At 40.6% G+C, this 20,069-nt stretch overlaps 1 protein-coding gene across 2 annotated transcripts in view; it reads left to right on the plus strand.

Moving 5' to 3' along the window:
* Nucleotides 1–1,619: 1,619 nt before the first annotated feature.
* The window catches only part of NFE2L2 (NFE2 like bZIP transcription factor 2), a 40,526-nt gene continuing 22,076 nt past the window's right edge, over nt 1,620–20,069 (plus strand). The window contains exon 1 of one of the 2 annotated variants that reach the window (XM_067471338.1): nt 1,620–1,922. In XM_067471338.1, the coding sequence (XP_067327439.1) occupies nt 1,902–1,922 (21 nt within the window). In that variant the 5' untranslated portion in view covers nt 1,620–1,901. The remainder of the gene's footprint in view (nt 1,923–20,069) is intronic. The other variant, XM_060779609.2, reaches the window with a different exon arrangement.

Below are 20,069 nucleotides of genomic sequence, written 5' to 3' on the forward strand. Positions count from 1 at the left end.
AACTCAGGATGGGTTGCTGCAAGTAAGAATTGACTTGAAGGCACACAACAGTAACCGATCTCCATGATGTACAGTTGGCCTTCCATATCCATGGATTCTGCCTCAATGGATTCCACACCATTCACAGATGGGAAATATTTATTTATGATATATATGCTGCCTTTCTCACCCCAAAGAAGACTTAGAGCGGCTTACAAGATATATATACATAAGGTAAAGGTTTTCCCCTGACATTAAATCCAGTCGTGTCCGACTCTGGGGGTCGGTGCTCATCTCCATTTCTAAGCTGAAGAGCTGGCATTGTCCACAGATACCTCTAAGGTCATGTGGCCGGCATGACTGCACGGTGCGCCATTTACCTTCCCGACGGAGCGTTATCTATTGATCTACCCACGTTTGCATGTTTTCGAACTGCTAGGTTGGCAGAAGCTGGGGCTGACAGCAGAAGCTGATGCCACTCCCCAGATTCGAACCTGCGACCTTTTGGTCAACAAGCTCAGCAGCTCAGTGCCTTAACCCACTATGCCACCGGGTAATATATTATTAGCATAGTACAATATCAATATTAAATATTATTATAGTGTACTATTCCATTATATTGTGATATTACTAGTAATATTACATGTAATATAAACATATAATTATGTTTATTAGTATTATATTTCATTACATAATATTATATGTATATACAATATATTATATTATTAGCCTAGCACAGGAGACAAGGTGGAACTGTCTTCTGCTCCCCTCTCTCTTCACTCTGGCCCAGAGCAGCAGTTATTTCTTGGGGGGGGGGGGGGGGGGGGAGGGGTCCCCAACTGATGACATATTTATTTATCTACTATATTTGTATACTGCTTTTCTCAGCCCTCGGGCGACTCAAAGTGGTTAACAATAGCAAAATTCAATGCTCAGAACACCATAAAACAGTTAAAAACAATTAAAACAGTAGCATATTAAACACAATCATGCAGGAGACAAGGTGGAACTGTCCCCTGGCCACCTCTCTCTTCACTCGGGCCCAGAGCGTCTACACCAGGCCTGGGCAAGCTTGGGCCCTCCAGGTGTTTTGGACTTCAACTCCCACAATTCCACCAGCTATTAGGAATTGTGAGAGTTGGAAGTCCAAAACACCTGGAGGGCCCAACTTTGCCCAGGCCTGGTCTACACTGTGAGGTTAATTCAATTTGACCCCACTTTAACTGCCGCGGCTGTTAGGAATTGTGGGAGTTGAAGTCCAAAACACCTGGAGGGCCCAAGCCTGGCCTACACGGTGAAGTTCATGGAGTTTGACTTCACTTTAACTGCTGCTGCTGTTAGGAATTGTAGGAGTTGAAGTCCAAAACACCTGGAGGGCCCAAGTTTGCCCAGGCCTGGTCTACACTGTGAGGTTAATTTAGTTTGACCCCACTTTAACCGCCATGGCTCAATGCTATGGGATGTTGGCCCTTTTGCAAGGGTTTGAGCCTTCTCTGCTCCCTGAACTGCGACTCCGAGGATTCCACAGCACTGAGGCAGTTAAAGCGGTGCCAAAGTGGGTTTATCCTCCAGTGTGGACCAACCGCGAGGGCCTCCCGGCTCGGCCCCTCCTTCTCCGGGGGGAGGGAGGGAGGGAGAAAGGGAGAGAAGGCGGGGCAGGCGGCTGGTGGTTTCCCGGCAGGGAGGACGGACGGAGGGCGAGCAGAGCGGGACAGGGACAGCGGAGGAGAAGCAGGAGGAGGAGAAGGCTGTGTCGGCGTCACCGCCGGAGAGAGGCAGCTAAAGCGTCCCGTCCAGAAAAGGAAGAGCCTCAGTCCGCTTGATTCGTTAGGCGGCGAAGCCTCTCTCTCACTCTCCCTTTCTCCCCCCCCCCCCCCCGCACCCGGCGTGGAACCCGTTGCGTCATCGCCAGTGACGTCACCATGGAGGTCGAGATGCCGCAGGTGAGGCTCACTTTAGGGGTACTTGGATCCCCTTCCCCAGGAGGGGCGGGGCAGAGAGAGACCTCCGTGCGGGAGGAAAGGGGGCGGGGTTAAGGATAGGCCACGCCCCCTCGATTGCTGCGATCGCCACAGCGGTCCAAGCCGGTGTTATTTTTTTTCCTTTTTCTAAGCCACGCCCCTCTAGGCCGTGACGTCACAGCCAGGCTCGAATGCGCTGACTCACTGGCTCTTCGGTCGGCCTTGACAAGAGGAAGGGGCCCTGTTTTGGTTTGGAAACGAGGGAGTTGTAGTTTGGAGAAGTACCAGCACTCTTGGGCAGAGAAGGGCAAAGAAAAGCCAGAAGTCCTATAACTATGTAGAATGGATCAATAAGAGTTAAAGTGGTGTCAAAAGTGCATTCATTCTACAGTGTAGATCAGGCCTGAGCAAACTCTGGCCTTCCAGGTGTTTTGGACTTCAACTCCCACAATTCCTAGCAGTCCAAAACACCTGGAAGACCAGAGTTTGCCCTAGCTGCTGGGAATTGTGGGAGTTGAAGTTCAAAACACCTGGAAGGCCAGAGTTTGTCCAGGCCTGGTGGAGATGCGCCCTGGATCTGTTTTTCTTGTTGCTTCACCACTTTGTTTTCCCACATCTGGATCTATTATATACATATAATAATAATAATAATAATAATAATAATAATAATAATATGGAGCCCCCGGTGGCACAGTGGGTTAAACCCCTGTGCTGGCAGGACTGAAGACTGACAGGTCACATGTTCGAATCTGAGGAGAGGCCGATGAGCTCCCTCTATCAGCTCCAGCTCCTCATGCCGGGACATGAGAGAAGCCTCCCACAAGGATGATAAAAACATCAAATCATCCCCTGGGCAACGTCCTTGCAGACGGCCAATTCTCTCACACCAGAAGCAACTTGCAGTTTCTCAAGTCGCTCCTGACACAACAGCAATAATAATAATAATAATAATAATAATAATAATAGTAATAAACTTTATTTATACCCCCCAACCATCTCCTCAAAGGGGACTCGGGGTGGCTAACATGAGGCCAAGCCCAAAAATACAATACAGCAAAAAGTAAAATACAGACTGCAGACAATCAAAATTGCATCAGAATAAAATATGTATAGTAGCAAAAATAACATAAATAAAGCAAATTAGCACAGTATAAAATTGAAACAAAATGGACAGGCCAAATGAACGAGATAAAATGATAAAACCCTGGATGGGGTAGGAATAAAATATGTGATTGAGGGAAACCCAAAAGGATAATAAATAAATGCACAAAAAGATTGCAAAATGTGCAGTCTAGTAAGATATTTAGACTGTTACTGAAAGGAGGCAGACTTTCCATGGAGCTGCTGCTACTTTTTCAATACGTTCATAAAGCAGCAAATTCTTTACCTTTGTGCTTAGAAGGAATTATCACTTTTAGGTAACAGGGCTGTGCCCTTCATTTGCTTTCCGGTAATAATATGGGGCTGTGATGATGCAATGAGTTAAAGTGCTAAGCTGCTGAACTTACTGATTGGAAGGTCAGCGGTTCGAATCCGCAGGACGGGGTGAGCTCTGTTAGCCCCAGCTTCCAACCTAGCAGTTCGGAAAAACATGCAAATGTGAGTAGATCACTAGGTACCATGTCAGCGGGAAGGTAATGGTGCTCCATGCAGTCATGCTGGCCACATGACCTTGGAGGTGTCTAAGGACAGCATCAGCTCTTCGGCTTAGAAATGGAGATGAGCACCAACCCCCCAGACTTAATGTCAAGGGGAAACCTTTACTTTTACTAATATTACTAAAAATAAGAAAGCATAGGCACTTTGGTGGCACATGAATCCACTTAAAATCCAGTTTCTGCCTCCTGCAGAATGCTGGGGTTTGTAGTTTAGGGAGGATCCTTTAACAGCCTCACTAAACTACAAACCCCAGCATTCTGCAGGAGGCAGATACCGGATTTTAAGTGGATTCATTCTCAAGTGTGATGAAGAGTAGAGGGTGCATCCACATTGTAGAATTAATACTATATGACAGCACTTTAACTGCCATTGCTCCAGACTATGGAATCACGATAGTTGCAGTTTGACAAGGTCTTTAGCCTTCTCTGCCAACAGGAAATAGCCTCTCATATTTAGAACAATAATGTACATAATGGCTTTCATCTGATGTCAGTAGTCTACAGAGCCATGTGGAATATTTGCGGGTCTCTCACCAAACTACAGCTCCCAGGATACCATAGCATTGAGAGCCATGGCAGTTAAAGGATCAAACTGCATTAGTGCTACACTTTGCTATCATCACAGGGCCCTTCCACACAGCCATATAACCCAGAATATCAAGGCAGAAAATCTCACAATATCTTCTTTGAATTTGGTTATCTGAGTCCACACTGCCATGTATCCCAGTTCAAAGAAGACAATGTGGGATTTTATTCAGCTCTGTGGAAGGGCCCACAGTTTCCCCCCTCCATTCTTTTTGTGGGGGAGTTGATCTACTGGATTTCTCCCCTTCAGCCAGTCTCACCTCCCACTCTTTTGGTGACTTCCCCAATCTGCTTGAGCAACTTTTTGGAGGGACGGAAGAGCTTGCAAAACCCAACTTTGTCCAACAGTGTTCTTTTTATGGTATGCCTGAATCCAGCATCATACAAACGGCAATAAAATAGTGTTGTAAACCATGGAGACTACAAAAGCCTTCATCTGTTGCTAAAGTGGTAAAAGTTTGCATTGATTTACATGTTTGAGAAGGGCTCCATAAATGTGGTGCCACCACTATATCAAAAGCCTACTCTGTGTCTAACCAGTTTTAGTTTGTATATATTGTAGATTTTAAATTGTATTTTAATGTGAGCCACTATGATTCTCAATTAATAGAAAAAAGTGAAATAATAATATCTGGGTTGCTGAGTTTTCCAGACTGTATAGCCATGTTCCTGAAGCATTCTCTCCTGATGTTTCACCCACATTTATGCTAGGCATCCTCAGAGGATGCCTGCCAGAGATGTGGATACAACATCAGGAGAGAATGCTTCAGGAACATGGCCAGACAGCCCAGAAAACTCACAGCAACCCAGTGATTCCAGCCATGAAAGCCTTCGAAAATAATAGTATGTCTGCTATCTGAAGGAAGACCGAGCATTCATTCACCAAGCACCATGTATACAAAAAGGGAACTTCGGTCCTTTCTACTCTGTCATATAATCCATTATGTGAGTCTACACTGCCATATAATCCAGTTCAAAGCAGATAACCTGGATTCCATATGGCAGTGTAGAAGGGGCCTTCCATGAGGATAATGCTGCTCTCATAAAACTTCTAAATAGTTCTCTGTTTTGGAGAATGTTCTTACGAAACCACGTTCAAGGAAAATCATTTTAATATTCCCCTCAGTTTACATACACAAGACATTCTTTAAAATCCAAGGGTAAAACTCTAGCTGGTTTGACTTGAAAAATCTGTTTATAGTGCAGATCTTGAAAGTACTATATTGCTCTTATCCTTAATGCTGCCACATGACCTATGCGCTTTACCCACCAGCCCTATCCTCTGAATTGTGGTGCACAGTCCACACTCCCATATTGAGACTTGAATTATGCAATTGTTGTTGGTTTTGATGCTTGTATTATATATATTGTTATAATGTTGTTTAAATGCTGTTTTAAATTGATGTCATGCATTCTAATGTGTTATATTTTTAACTTGGTTGATTGGACTTAGCCCATGTAAGCCACCCCAAGTCCCTTTGGGGAGATGGAGGTGGGGTATAAAATTAAAGTTGTTGTTGTTGTTGTTGTTGTTGTTGTTGTCATGGTATTCCCTTTTGGATTATATAGCCCCCCCCCCCCCCCAAAGTTGCCATTCTTTCAGGAGGACTCTGGGAGTGGTGGTCCAAATAATATTTTTTTTGTTTTGCTCTAGAACAGTGGTTCTCAACCTTCCTAATGCCACGACCCCTTAATACAGATCCTCGTCTTGTGGTGACCCCCAACCATAACATTATTTTAGTTGCTACGACACAACTGTAATTTTGCTACTGCTATGCGTCGTCATGTAAATATCTGATAATGCAGGATGTGTTTTCATTCACTGGACCAAATTTGGCACAAATACCGATACGGCCAAATTTGAATACTGGTGGGGTGGGGGTGGGGGGTTGATTGTGTCATTTGGGAGTTGTAGTTGCTGGGATTTATAGTTCACTTACACCAAAGAGCACTCTGAGCTCCACCAACGATGGAATGGCACCCAGAACTCCCATGACCAACACAAAATACTGGAAGGGTTTGATGGGCACTGACCTTGGGTTTTGGAGTTGTAGTTTGTCTACACCCAGAGAGCACTGTGAACTCAAACAACGATAGATCTGGACCAAACTTGGCATGAATACTCAAAGTGCCCAAATATGAATGCTGGTGGGGTTTGGGGAAAATACACCTTGACATTTAGTAGTTGCAGTTGCTGGGATTTATAGTTCGCCTACAATCAAAGAGCCTTCTGAACTCCACCAACAATAGAATTGGGCCAAACTTCTCACACCGAACCCCCATGGCTTGATGGGACTCGCTGGCACAGGCCTCCCTCCAGCTTCACAGATTCTCCCTTGCCCGCACATGTAGACCATGCTGCCATGCTCTGAGCACGCCTGCTCTCCCCTCGTTGCTTGGAGTCTCAGAAAAAGTCCTCTCCTTGGCTGAGAGGCCAATCACAGCAGGAGGAGGTCTGTTTCCAAAAAGGAAGAGATGGACAGACGGAGAGATCTTCAGCCTTCTCTGCAAAGAAGATATATGTTTTCTGATGGTCTTTGGCAACCCCTCTGCAACCCCCTTGCGACCTACCCAGTGGTCCCGACCCTCTGAATCTCTGTGGCCCTTTCTATACTGCGATATAACATCCAGATTATCTGCTTTGAACTAGATTATATGGCAGTGTAGACTCATATAATCCAGTTTAAAGCAGATAATGTGGATTCCATGTGGCATTGTAGAAGGGGCCTTCCATGAGGATAATGCTACTCTGATAAAACTTCTAAATAGTTCTCTCTATTTTGGAGGATGTTCTTATGAAACCACGTACAAGGAAATCACTTGTATGCCGCCCCCTCAATTTACACACACAAGATAATGTGGATTATCTGCTTTGATAATCTGGATTGTTATAGCAGTGTAGAAGGGTCCAGTGTTTCTAGAAACAGACAAATTCTGACTGACTTGCTCTGTAGAGGCTGGGAAAATACTTTAATATTTCTCGGAAATATTATGGTGCCATAAAAAGAGAAAAGGTTTTACTGTAAAATTTTACTGAATGCAAGGAATGTCACACTTGTGTTCAGGAAAAAACGTCTCTTGCAATACTACTGACCTGCACCGCAGGGTGTGAAATTCAGAACATAGGGCAATAAAAACCTCTCTTGGCATTTCCCCGACTCCTCTTGCATAATCATATTCTTCTTTCTGACTTCCCAGTGACGGTTTCTCAGGGCTTCAGCCTACGTACATAAAGACTAAAAGCCTTTTTGTTACTTCAACTAGTGCAGGCTGGTTGTGGAATGTTGAGTCAACCTATAGATAAACCCTGTTGATTAAACGGAGATAATTCTATTCAATACGAATAATTGGATTTAGGCCAAAATTTTATAGTAATGCTTAGCAGTTAACTGTGTATGAAAATGTGTCCTCCAAGCATTAGACTACAACACTGGAGACCAAGCATTAGACTACAACTCTGGAGACCAGAGTTCGAACCTCCACTCAGCCATGGAAATCCACTAGGTGACTGTAGGCAAGTCACACTCTCTCAGCCTCAGAGGGAGGAAAACCCAGGTATTCAGAGTTTTAGTCCAGTGCTTGAACCATTACACCATACTGGCTCGCTGAAGGCATACACACATACAAATCTACTTACTACATATGCAAAGGTTGTCGCCTTATTTACTACTGGGGAAACCGAACGACAACTCCAAAAGCAGACCTGTTGCTGATGAAATGTGACTACTTAGAAATGAATAGCACCATTTATTATTTCTGGGCATACTGAAGTGCTATATTTGGGGAGCGGAGAGAAATATAAAGTACATTATCTGTTATTGCATGTAGATAATCCCTTATGTAGTATTAGAGAATGTTTATTTTTGCAGTATTGGCATGTTGTGGCAAAGGTGTGGCTACCTTTCTGGGCATTTCAAATCCTTTGCTTTCACACAAGTTCAACTTAAATGTCAGTGCTAGTGAGTACACACCTCCTGTAAACAGATTAAAGGTGAGCATACAGAATTTTCAGGCACTGCTTATTACTTCTAAAATTACAATTATTGTGTCTGTTCTCGGCAGAAAAACCTTTCTAGCTAATTCTCAATGATATACCTTTCCCTGACTGAAGTGTTATGTGCCTTCAAGTCTACATGTCATTAAAAAGTTAGACATATGATTTCAGGTTACCTATTTTTGGAAAGGCATGAACTTTTAGAGATCATAACTTTTTGGGAAACCAGAAATCTCCATAGCCTTTTGGAAGCATGACCTTTATAGAGATTGGCATTTGCACTATTTGGAATAATCATAACCCTTTTGTAAAGTATGATCTTCCTGAGAAGAATTAAATACTCGTTTTAGTGAACCTTCTCCTAAGTGGTCAATATCCACTAGTATTCATACAATGCAAATTAGGTTTCTCATTTGTTAGACTGATATACCTGGCTGTCTCTCTGAACTGCTAGGAACAAAGATATGCCAAATGCACAAAATATATAGCAAATCTTCAGAAGTGTTATTTCAGTTGTCCAAAAACATATCTCACATAAAATATATTGCTTTTAAATCGTGCTCTCAAGAGACCAAAAATAGGTATACAGTCTTCGTTAAAAGTAACATAGTTGATTTCCTTACAAACTTCATGTATTCAGCATACAGGTACATTGCTGTTTGGTTAAGAGTTTAAACCAGGGGTCCACAACTTTTTAAACAGAGGGCCAGGTCATAGTCCCTCAAACTGTTGGAGGGCCGGATTATAATTTGAAAATAATATATGAATGAATTCCTGTGCACAGTGCACGTATCTTATTTGTAGTGCAAAAAAACCCCCAACACTTTAGAACAATACAATAATTAAAATGAAGAACAATTTTAACAAATATAAACTTATTAGTATTTCATTGGGAAGTGTGGGTCTGATTTGGCTGATGAGATAGGATTGTTGTTGTTGTTGTTGTTGTTGTTGTGTGCTTTCAAGTCTTTTCAGACTTAGGTTGACCTTGAACGAGGACCAGGTAAATGACCTTGGAGGGCCGTATTCGGCCCCTGGGCCGTAGTTTGAGGACCCCTGTTTTAAACAGTAAGTTCTCTGTTATTATGCATAACCAATTACTATGTAAACACTGACAATGTCCTTTACGTCTTCTGTTGCAAACCATGACTTCTAAAATAGAGTCTCAGACTGAATAGTCCCAGATCTGGTCACATGGTCTGTAGTCCCGCCCACAACCTCAAACAACATAGAGTTAAGGGAAAACTGCATGTCAAAATATAAATACAATATAGTAAGCAATCGGGAGCCCCCAGTGGCGCAGTGGGTTAAAGCACTGAGCTGCTGAGCTTGTTGATCGAAAGCTCACAGGTTCGATTCCGGGGAGCGGCGTGAGCTTCCGCTGTCAGCCCTAGCTTCTGCCAACCTAGCAGTTCGAAAACATGCAAATGTGAGTAGATCAATAGGTACCGCTCGGGCGGGAAGGTAAAGGCGCTCCATGCAGTCATGCCGCCCACATGACCTTGGAGGTGTCTACGGACAACGCTGACTCTTCGGCTTAGAAATGGAGATGAGCACCACACCACAGAGTCAGACATGACTGGACTTAATGTCAGAGGACAACCTTTACCTTAAGCAATCTGAATTATATACATAACAAATAACTAGTATAGGAGGTTTGCAGAAGATTGCTATTTGCAACACCTGTCGAGATGTGGAGACCTTATGTACTTTATAGCTGGTTTGTTTTTTTTTTGCAAGGAGCGTCTTCTTCTCAAAAATACCCTACAACATCTGATATTTCTTGGAAGTTCCCATCCAAGTACTAAACATATACGACCATGCTTAGCATCCAAGGCGTCTTTAGGATATTTATTTGCTGTGGTTGCAAAATAGTGACCACAAACAGAAGGGAATTTGGGGAGGGACAGTTTATCCTTCAGAGGCAGGACATTCGTGCTCTTGAAAGCTCAGTTGTTTGATTAAACAAGAGCCTTGTGCACCTTTATATTTGGTCAATCTCAGATCAGGGAGCAGTGGCCTTCTCCAAGATAATGCAATTTCACTAAATACATTAGGCTGGTGTCACTGTGCTGTTGAACCCGACTCCCAGAAAGAGTGCCAATGCAAGTTGTAGAATTGATGCAACTGAATTCAGCTATGAAATCATGGGAGTTGCAAGGGTAATTGCAATTGGTTTTAATGTGTTTTATTTTATCTGTGATTTTCGGGCTTGTTCCCTTTGTAAGCCACTCCGAGTCCGCGTGGGGAGATGGTGGCGGGGTATAAAAGTAAAGTTACCTACTTACTTTCAAACATCGCTGGTGCCTCGCCAAACTACAAATCCCAGGATTCCAAAGTAGTGCACCATGGCAGTTATAGCGGTGTCACACTGCGTGGATTCTTAATTAAAAACCAATCCAGAAAGCTATTAAAGATAGAATTTTCCTAACATAAAGAGGCATTTTAATTATTTTCTCCTCAAAACCGATTGATTTAAGTTGGAATTTAGCAGCAAATTGATTCCATAATTAAGTTATTTAATTAAATTATTAATTATACCATAAATGGCACAGGTTTTACATTGCCCATCTAGTCCTCTACCCAAATACTTGTTCTCGTAGATATTTCCCAAACCACTTCCTGCTTTTTATTAGTTTCACATAGCTGGGGAATTACACTGTTTGGATCACTTTTTTCAGTTCTTGATTAGCTTATGACAGGTTTGTTAATTCCAAGGTGAAAATTCCAAGGTGGGAAAGGGAAAGCAAGCGATAGTGTTTGTGTTCGGAGCAGGGATAAGAAGTGATACTTTCAAAAATTCATGTGGTTCATTATTTTCAAGGCTCAAAAAGGAGACAAAGTAGGGCCTGACATAAAGTTTTGGATAGTATTTTTCAGCTTCTGTCTGGTGAGGATTTTAGTACAGGCTTTTGACCTAAATTACAATTTAATATAAATATAATAATTTAATTGATGAAAAGTTCTTAATGAATAAATCTGACTAATTAATAGTTAAAATACTGCTACAGGGCTTATTTCACGGGTTATAAAGAGGGAGGGAATGAGCTTCTTGCAGAATAATAAACCATGTTTACTTTCCACATTTCCTTTCTTTCCTAATCGCAGACATCAAAATAATGATGATAATTGTGAATAATGCAAAAGTAAACTTGGGAGGCACTGGCTGATTTCTCTCCCAGGCTGAGAATACAGTGAAATAGCCATATTTGTCAGCTTGGGAAAATCAAACCTAGTGCTGAGTATCTGTAGCACAGTACCGTTACCAAGGTCCATGGAAAGATATGAAGTGAACAAAGTTTCATTAAACGTCTTTATCAGGTTGGATATGAAGCCAAAAAAAGGTCAGGTTGTATCTTAAGCCAAAAATGTATTTTGCTTGACATGATTTATTATTGCTTGCACTTGATGTTTCTAAGAATGTAAAATGGAATGAAGGAGAAGTTATTCAGACTAAATATGATTAGGCAGTATTTGGTGCAAAAGGATCTCATGGTGTTTAATTCCACCCTTAATGGGCTTGCAAAATGCACCCAAACACAATTGCAGCTAATGCAGTTGTGGAGAGTTTTGCTCGGTAAAACAAATATTTGGATATTTTCATAAAACTATGGTGTGCACATTCCTCAAGAGATGAGAAATTGCCAAAATGCAAATACGAACAACAGAGATGTTTATAGTACAGTACTTAGTTGTGGAGAGGATTCAAACACAGCTTCAGTTTTGGGCCTGAATCTGTCAGTTGTCAGAGTTTCCCTAAAGCGGCCCTTTTTCTACTTTAGCGTGCAAACTTCTGTGCTTTCAAAGCCAGAACGAAGTAAGAGGGTTGTGCAATAATTTCTTTTCCCGCAGGGCAGCTTAGTTTTTGTGGAATGAGCCTTGCCAGAGTGCCGTTCTAGAAGTCAGCCCATGCTGGTCACTCAGAGCAAAAGAAGGGATGGTACAAACGGTCATAATTTAACATTGATGGCTGTATTTAAAAACTGAATTTTACCATTAAATCTTGCCCCTTATGAGAGTAGCCAAGCATTGCCACTTTTGTAAATGAGTTTTACAGCTATAAATCTTTACCAGTGACTTATATCCTTATGACCTTTTTGGAGCCAAGAATGTTAAGGCTATTTTGCAGTATCTTGTGCTATGAAAATACCGGCAGTCCCCAAATTACAAACAAGATAGTTTCTGTAGGCTTGTTCTTAAGCTGAATTTGTTTTTAAGTCAGAACAGGTACTTTTAAAAAGTGTAACACCAACCAAAAATATATCCTTGTTAAGCCTTGGATTGCTTAGGGAAGGGTGAAGACCCCTGTGGAGTTTGTTTTGCTATTTGGACCCCTGTTCAGAAGATTTCACCTCCTTTTCTGTCCATGTGATAATTGGATTTTGAAAATATTGGTTTATTGTGGAAACAAGGATTGGTGATAAGGCTTCAGTTTTCCCCATAATAACTCTTTCAGGAGTGAATTTCCCTTCCTAGGGGGAGATTTCTCTCACTTCCTGTAAAAAAAAGAAATTAATAGGTTTTCTGTTTTGTTTTGGTTTTTTTAATAGATTGCATATCTTTCTAAATTGTTGAGGGTTGCCTTTCTTTCTTTTTACTGGAAGCTGATTTAAAATAATTACATATCTACGGTATTTCTTAGTTGGGACTTCATCGCATTCACATTGTGTGGTAAAGTTTTTGTAGAAATGGATTTCTCCCAGAAATTAGCCATTGCCTAGATCAGGAGTGGGGATTTTGCTGTCCTTAGATCAGTGGCTCTCAACTTATGGGTCCCCAGATGTTTTTGCCTTCAACTCCCAGAAATCTTAACATCTGCTAAACTGGATGGGATTTCTGGGAGTTGTAGGCCAAAACACCTGGGGATCCACAGGTCAAGAACCACTGGGACCACCAATAGTGAGGAATGATAGGCGTTGTAGTCTAAAATCTAGAGGCTACATGATCCACACACCTGACTTAAGATAACCTTAGAATCAAAGGGTGAAGTTCAGAAAGAGAGAAGATTCAGTAGGAATCCCAACATGTTTTTATTTATGCTGTCCTGTTAATCCAGGAACATTCAGAAAGATATGAGCTTGACTAGACTAAATATTGGAGAGGACCTAAGATCACACAAGTCAGACACAATTGTATTGGCCATGCAGCAAAATCCACAAAAGAGCCGTGCCTTTATCGACCAACAGAAATGCACGGAAAACATCATGCAAGCTTTCAAAGTTGCACTAGCTTCTTCATCAGGCCAAGATGTTAAAAATCAGACAAGAGGGAGAAAGGTAAGGCACTCCCTTTCTTGACTATATGGAGATTAGGGACAAAGGGCAATAAAAGATAGGTAATAACAATTCAGAAACCCCTTGTTGTGCAGTGGGTCAAACTGCTGAGTTGCTGAACTTGCTGACCGAAAGGTCGGCAGTTCAAATCCAGGGAGTGGGGTGAGCTCCCATTGTTAGCCTCAGCTTCTGCCAACCCAACAGTTCGAAAACATGCAAATGTGAGTAGATCAATAGGTACTGCTCCAGCAGGAAGGTAATGGCGCTCCACGCAGTCATGCTGGCCATATGACCTTGGAGGCATCTATTGCAACGCCAGGTCTTTGACTTAGAAATTGAGATGAGCACCACCCCCAGAGTCGGACACGACCAGACTTAATATCAAAGGGAAACCTTTACAATTCAATAACAATTCAACAGCATAAAAGTGACTTCCCTTGAGATCCAGGGAAGGTGTTTGACTCTTTCCTCCTTGTGCCTCTTTACCCTAAATGGTTCACCTATCTACTGGTTTGGCAGCTCTCCCTCCACATACAAAAAGCCAATCATCTCTTTATTTGAAATCTCCTCCTTTGCTTTCAAAAGGCCATCAGGGCATTTCTGTGCATTATGTTGGAAGTCGGGGCACAAGTCTGAGCAGATATTGGTTGGAGCAAATTATACATTAATTTGTTGTAGGCATGTTCTGAATTCTGGCCAGAATGAAAAAGTAGAGCACCGATTAACAGCCTAGTTAAACTTTGTTTTGGCCCGAGTTTTAACATTCCATTCCAAAGCAACCGATTTCTTTAGTTTGAACCCACTTTGAAAACTTGGAAAAAGTACATTCTAATATTTTTTCATTTTTGTAATCGAAGCCTGCTCTGGGGAAAAATGTTGGACCCTGCACAGAAAAGTATATTGAGAAGTGTAAACGTTAGCTTGAAGCACTAAAAGTACGGCAAGATTAACAGTCTCTGGAAACATTTCATCTACTGCTTATGCAACCGGCCAGTTTGACAACAGGGAATGGTCAAGCGAGGTTTGTTCTACATACCTTTAAAAAAAGTAATCTCAACCTGGCAAATATGGTTCCAGGGTCCTGTCCTGATAGCTGAGAAATCAAAATTACCCAATGCTTGTTTGAATAAGATAAAACATTAATCTGGTTTCTAAAATAGAAAACAATGCAAATACAGATAAATATATATTATGATACTCCTCCAATACAACCTAGAATTTCAAGATTTTTGTGTGTGTGTATCCCTCAGTATCCCAAACCAGATTAAAGTATATAAGTATTTAAGGCAGAGGGCCCTGGAAAGACAGACCCTATATCCCAGGATCTGATCCCAGGTTTTCTGCATTAAATTGGATTATATGAGTCCCCACTGCCAGATAATCTGGGATAAACAGAAAACCTGGGATCAGATCTTGGGATATAGGGCCTGTCGGGAAGGGTCCCCGGCATCTGATCCCAGGTTTTCTGTTTATCCCAGATTATCGGGCAGTGGGGACTCAGGGCCATATAACACAGACAGAATAACCCACAATATCTGCTTTGAACTGGAATATCTGAGTCCACACTGCCATATATCCCAGTTCAAAGCAGATAATGTGGAAGGGGGCTCATATAATCCAGTTTAAAGCAGAAAATCTGGGATCAGATCCTGGGATATAGGGCCTATTTGGAAGGCCCCTGAAACAAATCTGAAAGTGTTATACAAAGTAAGCAGACATCAGGAAGAAGACTGGCTAAACTTGACACATTTTATCCTTCTCAGTTTACTCTTTTTTGAGTTCCGACGGGATGGTTCTGTGTCTGTAATCTCATCATTATTTGTCATTGTAATCTGTCCTCTTTCAAATCTATTCCTAAATTTGCCACTTTTAGATTAAAATAAAAAGGAATTGAGGTTACAGGGCAAGATAGACTAAACTGGTAGCACATAAGTCAATTGAACTCAGTGGGGCTTACTTCTGAAAAGGCACATCATGCTGGGAATTAGATAGACAAAATTGTATATGTGCTAGCATATGGACACAGACCTGTCTGTCTGTGTCCATATGTCGGGACAAGGGTGAACCGGGACAACAGTGAACCCAAATTTGAAGGACTTTTTGTGTTAACGAAAACACAGACAAATTGCCATAAAACTCAATCTTGCTACAATCTTGCTCTGATGGGTTGATCCCATAAAAGTTTATTAATAGTTGCTATGTGCCCTCAGATCAACTTTGCCTGGTGAGTTTTTATAGGGTTTTCTTGGCAAGATTTGGGGGTTTATCCCTGCCTTCCTCTGAGCATGAGAGAAAATAGCTTTTAAAGGGCCCTTCTACCTGCCTTATAAAACTCACATTATTTGCTTTGAATTAGATTATCTGACAGTGTAGACTCATATAATCCAGTTCAAAGCAGATCATGTGCATAATCTGCTTTAGTAATCCGGAATATAAGGCAGTGTAGTAGGGGCCAAAGTCACCTAGATTTTTTCATGGCTGAGCAGGGATTTGGACACTAGATTTCCAAAGCCGCAGTTGAACATTCAAACAACTACACCCACTGGCTCAAGTTCAGGATTATATAATAGCAAAACTGTCTTGTAATGTGATAGAAGACTCTTAATCGGTTTTGATTATCTGTTTCTTCTGAAATATACTAATGTACTGACATCTCTGTGGAGATTGCATGCATACTATAGTTATTAAGGAGTAAGTTGTATTGAACTTGCTGGGTATGTTTATGATTCAAGGTGCATAGAACAATATTCTTGGTAGTTTTTGATCTATTCCTCCATTGAGTTTGCCTGTAGGGAATTTGGCTGGGCTGACTACACCAGATGCTTTTAACAGAACAGCAAAGCATTGCAGTTCACTCAATGCTTTGCCCAATAATTTTCCATAAATTAGTAGTATTATCCTGTTTGTCCAATGGCTATAACTGGTGAAGAATTGTTTAAAGCTACAGACAATGCTGTCGCTGTTGCCCATTTTTGGTCTAAAATTATTTAGTTGCTTGTGCTCCCTCTATTTTATCAGTTTTAATAATAATAATAATAATAATAATAATAATAATAATCTCCCCCAGGGGGACTCCGTGTGGCTTACATGAGGCCACGCCCATCAGTACAGTACACACAATATAACACAAAAACATAACAAAACCAAAAAATAAAATACATAAAATGCAAAACCAATATAATAAGTGACACAACAATGCAAAATCAAACATTAAAATACAAAAGATTTCACTGGGCAGGGCCAAATTCAAGGATAAAATTTTAAAACACTGGGAGATAGGACACTTATTTATGTAATGCTTTTGAGACAAAATGAATAAAAACTGTTGGCCATGCTTATTTTTCAAATGCAGGAAATTATAGCATTGAATCTCTCCTTCATTATTAAAATTCTGATATATCCTCTGGTGCAAATGGCATCCTCTGGTGCAAATGGTATAAGCCACTGGTTGAAAACCATTAATACAGTATCAAATACAAGCTTTTTAATCACAAAAAGTTCACAATAAACTTTTTTTTTGTAAGCCAAGCATCATCTTACTGTAGGTGACAATATCCAGTTGTTTCCCTCTCTCTTCCATCTGTGAGTCCTCTGATGGTCATGTATTTCTCCCAGTTAACAGCCATTTATTGATGACATTTGGCTTTTCTCAAGTATTGATTCAGCTGATGCGGTATGTTTGACACCTGCAAACTACACAAGGATGGTGCCCTCCCTTTTTTGCTGCCCTCGGGAGCTGTGCTAGATGAGAACACAGAGCTCATAAGACCATTGGGGGTAGCCCTATCCAAAAGCTATGTGCAACTTCATACTGTTTCATACTGTAAAGAGGTGCTAACATTTATTTTTTAGCAATGCACTACTAAATTAGCTTCCATTAAATTGTTTTCTGGGCCCAGCCCTATGCATATGATATGACTGTAGATCGATAACAGGGTTAAAGAGAGTTTGAACATGATAGGACAGAGCCAGTATTGCCTGTGGGGTAAACACTTCCTTTGTCCAGCTATTGCCTTTCGCCAGACTAGTTCTGCAGGTCCTTTGAAGCTCTTTGAAAGATTTCATCAAGGACGTGGGAGGTCATCTGCTCTCCATGTGAGGGGCCCAGGCCTGTACAGAACACACCAGGTTTTTCACTGATAATGTAAGGAAAGCAAAGTTTTTAAAATCAGCAACAACACAGATGCATCCTTTCTAGCCATCTGTCAGTGGATTCATAACATATGAATGCCTTGTTTAGGCTGTTCTTGAAGAGTAAAGAAATCTACACATTTTTACCTGTCTATATGTGCCTTCAAATTATCTGTTGACATGAATTTCATAGGGATTTCTTAGGCAAAAAAATACTCAAGAACTAGTTTTGTTTATTTCTTCCTCTGAAATATAGCCTGCACAAGTTGGTATTCATTGTTGGTTTCCCATCTAAGCAGTAACTGAACTTGCTTAGCTTCCAAGATCAGACAGGATCTGATGCCTTCAGGGTATTAGCACAATGTAATTATATGCCAGTATAATTATGCTGGAACCCACCAATTGTACAATAGATAGGGCAGTAAGTGAAATGACCTTGGTTAATGAGATCACTGCTCACCAAAGCCAAAAGTGAGAAAGAGGACTGTGCTTGGTGCATGCATGTGCAGTTATTGGATTTGACCAATGTTATGGCATTTAGGACAAAGTGCAACTACTGGCTCATATATATGTATTACCGTATAAACTCCAGTATAAGCTGAGTTTTTCAGCCCCCTTTTTAGGTTGAAAAAGCCCCACTTGGCTTATACTTGAGTCAAGGTTATTTATTATTTTACTGGGTTATTGTTGTTGTTGTTGTTGTTGTTGTTGTTGTTGTTGTTATTATTATTACATTTATTATTTTACTCTATTTAATATTATTATTACATTTCCATTACTTTATTATTGTTCTTACATTTATTATTTTACTCTATTTATTACTAATATTACATTTATTATTTTACTCTATTATTGGAAGGATGCGTAAGCACATTTACATTGAAGAAGGTTAGAATAATGATTTAATTAGAGTTGGATGGTCTTATCTTAATTTGCAGTTTCATGTAAATATTCAAAAACATTTAACCTACAGATGCCTCAATTAATTTTATTGGTATCTATTTTTATTTTGAAATTTACCAGTAATGGCTGCATTTCTCACCCTCGGCTTATACTCAAGTCAATATGTTTCTCCACTTTTTGTGGTCAAATTAAGTGCTCCGGCTTATATTTGGGTCGGCTTATACTCACGTATATACGGGTATGTTGGCGCAGTACAGCAGTGGGATTTTAGCCTAAGGATTATTTACTGAATATTATCTTGCTGGTCTGGCAATGTAGTAGGGTGACAGATGATTTATTTCATTTGCGGTTTTAAAAAAGAAATCCTCACAGCGATTCTGCTCATTTGCAAAGCTTAATTTGTGTAACAAGAGCCAAAAGAAAGAAGAAACACGACTTTGCTGAGTTTTTTCTTTAATGACTTGTTCTTCAAACACATGCCTATGTTAGTCTGTTGCAGAATAAAAAGAAGGGGGAATTGATGATAAAGCAGTCTGGTGGCATCTTAAAAATTAACTGATTTATTTTGCTATCGCCTTTTATGATTTTCATTCTATATCGTTGGATGCACTGATTGATCTGGTGCTCTTGAGCCAGAGATCCATCTGAGCGTCTCTTACACATGGCAAGTGAACCAAAGTGCCAGTCATTAATATTGGATTCAAATATTTTGTTTTATTCAAACTATTTTGAAAATTAGCTACACTAAAAAAGTCTAAAATCTTTTTACTTAGGCAGCTTTTACCGAAGAAAGTTTTTGAATGGGGCAGCGGGAATGTTTGTATGGTGGTTTTAATTATTTTAACAGTTTCTAAGTGATTTTAGCTGACATCTAGGTTTAATTCTATTTGGATTTTTACATGTTGTCAATTTTAAATTGCATTGTATTTCTAATGTTGTGAGCTGCTTTGGGTTTTGATTAAGAGAAAAACCAGTGTATAAATAAATATATTAATAATAGTAGTAAGTTCAATTGAAAGTGTGTGAGAAGGTGCTGGATTCCTTGCTCTTTATTTATTTATTTGATTATATAAGTAGAGTGTAACGTTATGTTTATGATATACTAAATCAGTGGTTCCCAACCTTTTTTTGACCAGGGATCACTCACCAACATTAGTACCAAAAGGGTTACGAATCAGTTTTTGGTCAACTTTAGATTCTGTTCGGTTATTTGGGGTGCCGATTCCGAAAATTGCATTGGATAGACCACATCAGTTCTAGTTTCTGATACAGAACATATGTCATCCAGTAGTCGCCCTCTTCTCACCCACAGAAAACCATATTTAATAAGCCTTGGCACTATAAGAGGGTTTTGCAAGACCAGTCACTCTTGTTGCAACAATGTAGTAATGGTGAGGCATTAGACCATATTTTAGTTCTTGCGGACCACTGGTGGTCCGCGGACCACAGGTTGGGAACCACTGTACTAAATGATGGTTTGTATGATGTCCAAATACATGCACAAAGAACCCAGAGTAATACAAAATACGATTTAGTATTTTGTCCAAATACACATATTTTCGGTTTAGTATTTTGTCCAAATGCA

The sequence above is a fragment of the Anolis sagrei genome, chromosome 1 (assembly GCF_037176765.1).
Source record: "Anolis sagrei isolate rAnoSag1 chromosome 1, rAnoSag1.mat, whole genome shotgun sequence".
Lineage (NCBI taxonomy): Eukaryota > Metazoa > Chordata > Lepidosauria > Squamata > Dactyloidae > Anolis > Anolis sagrei.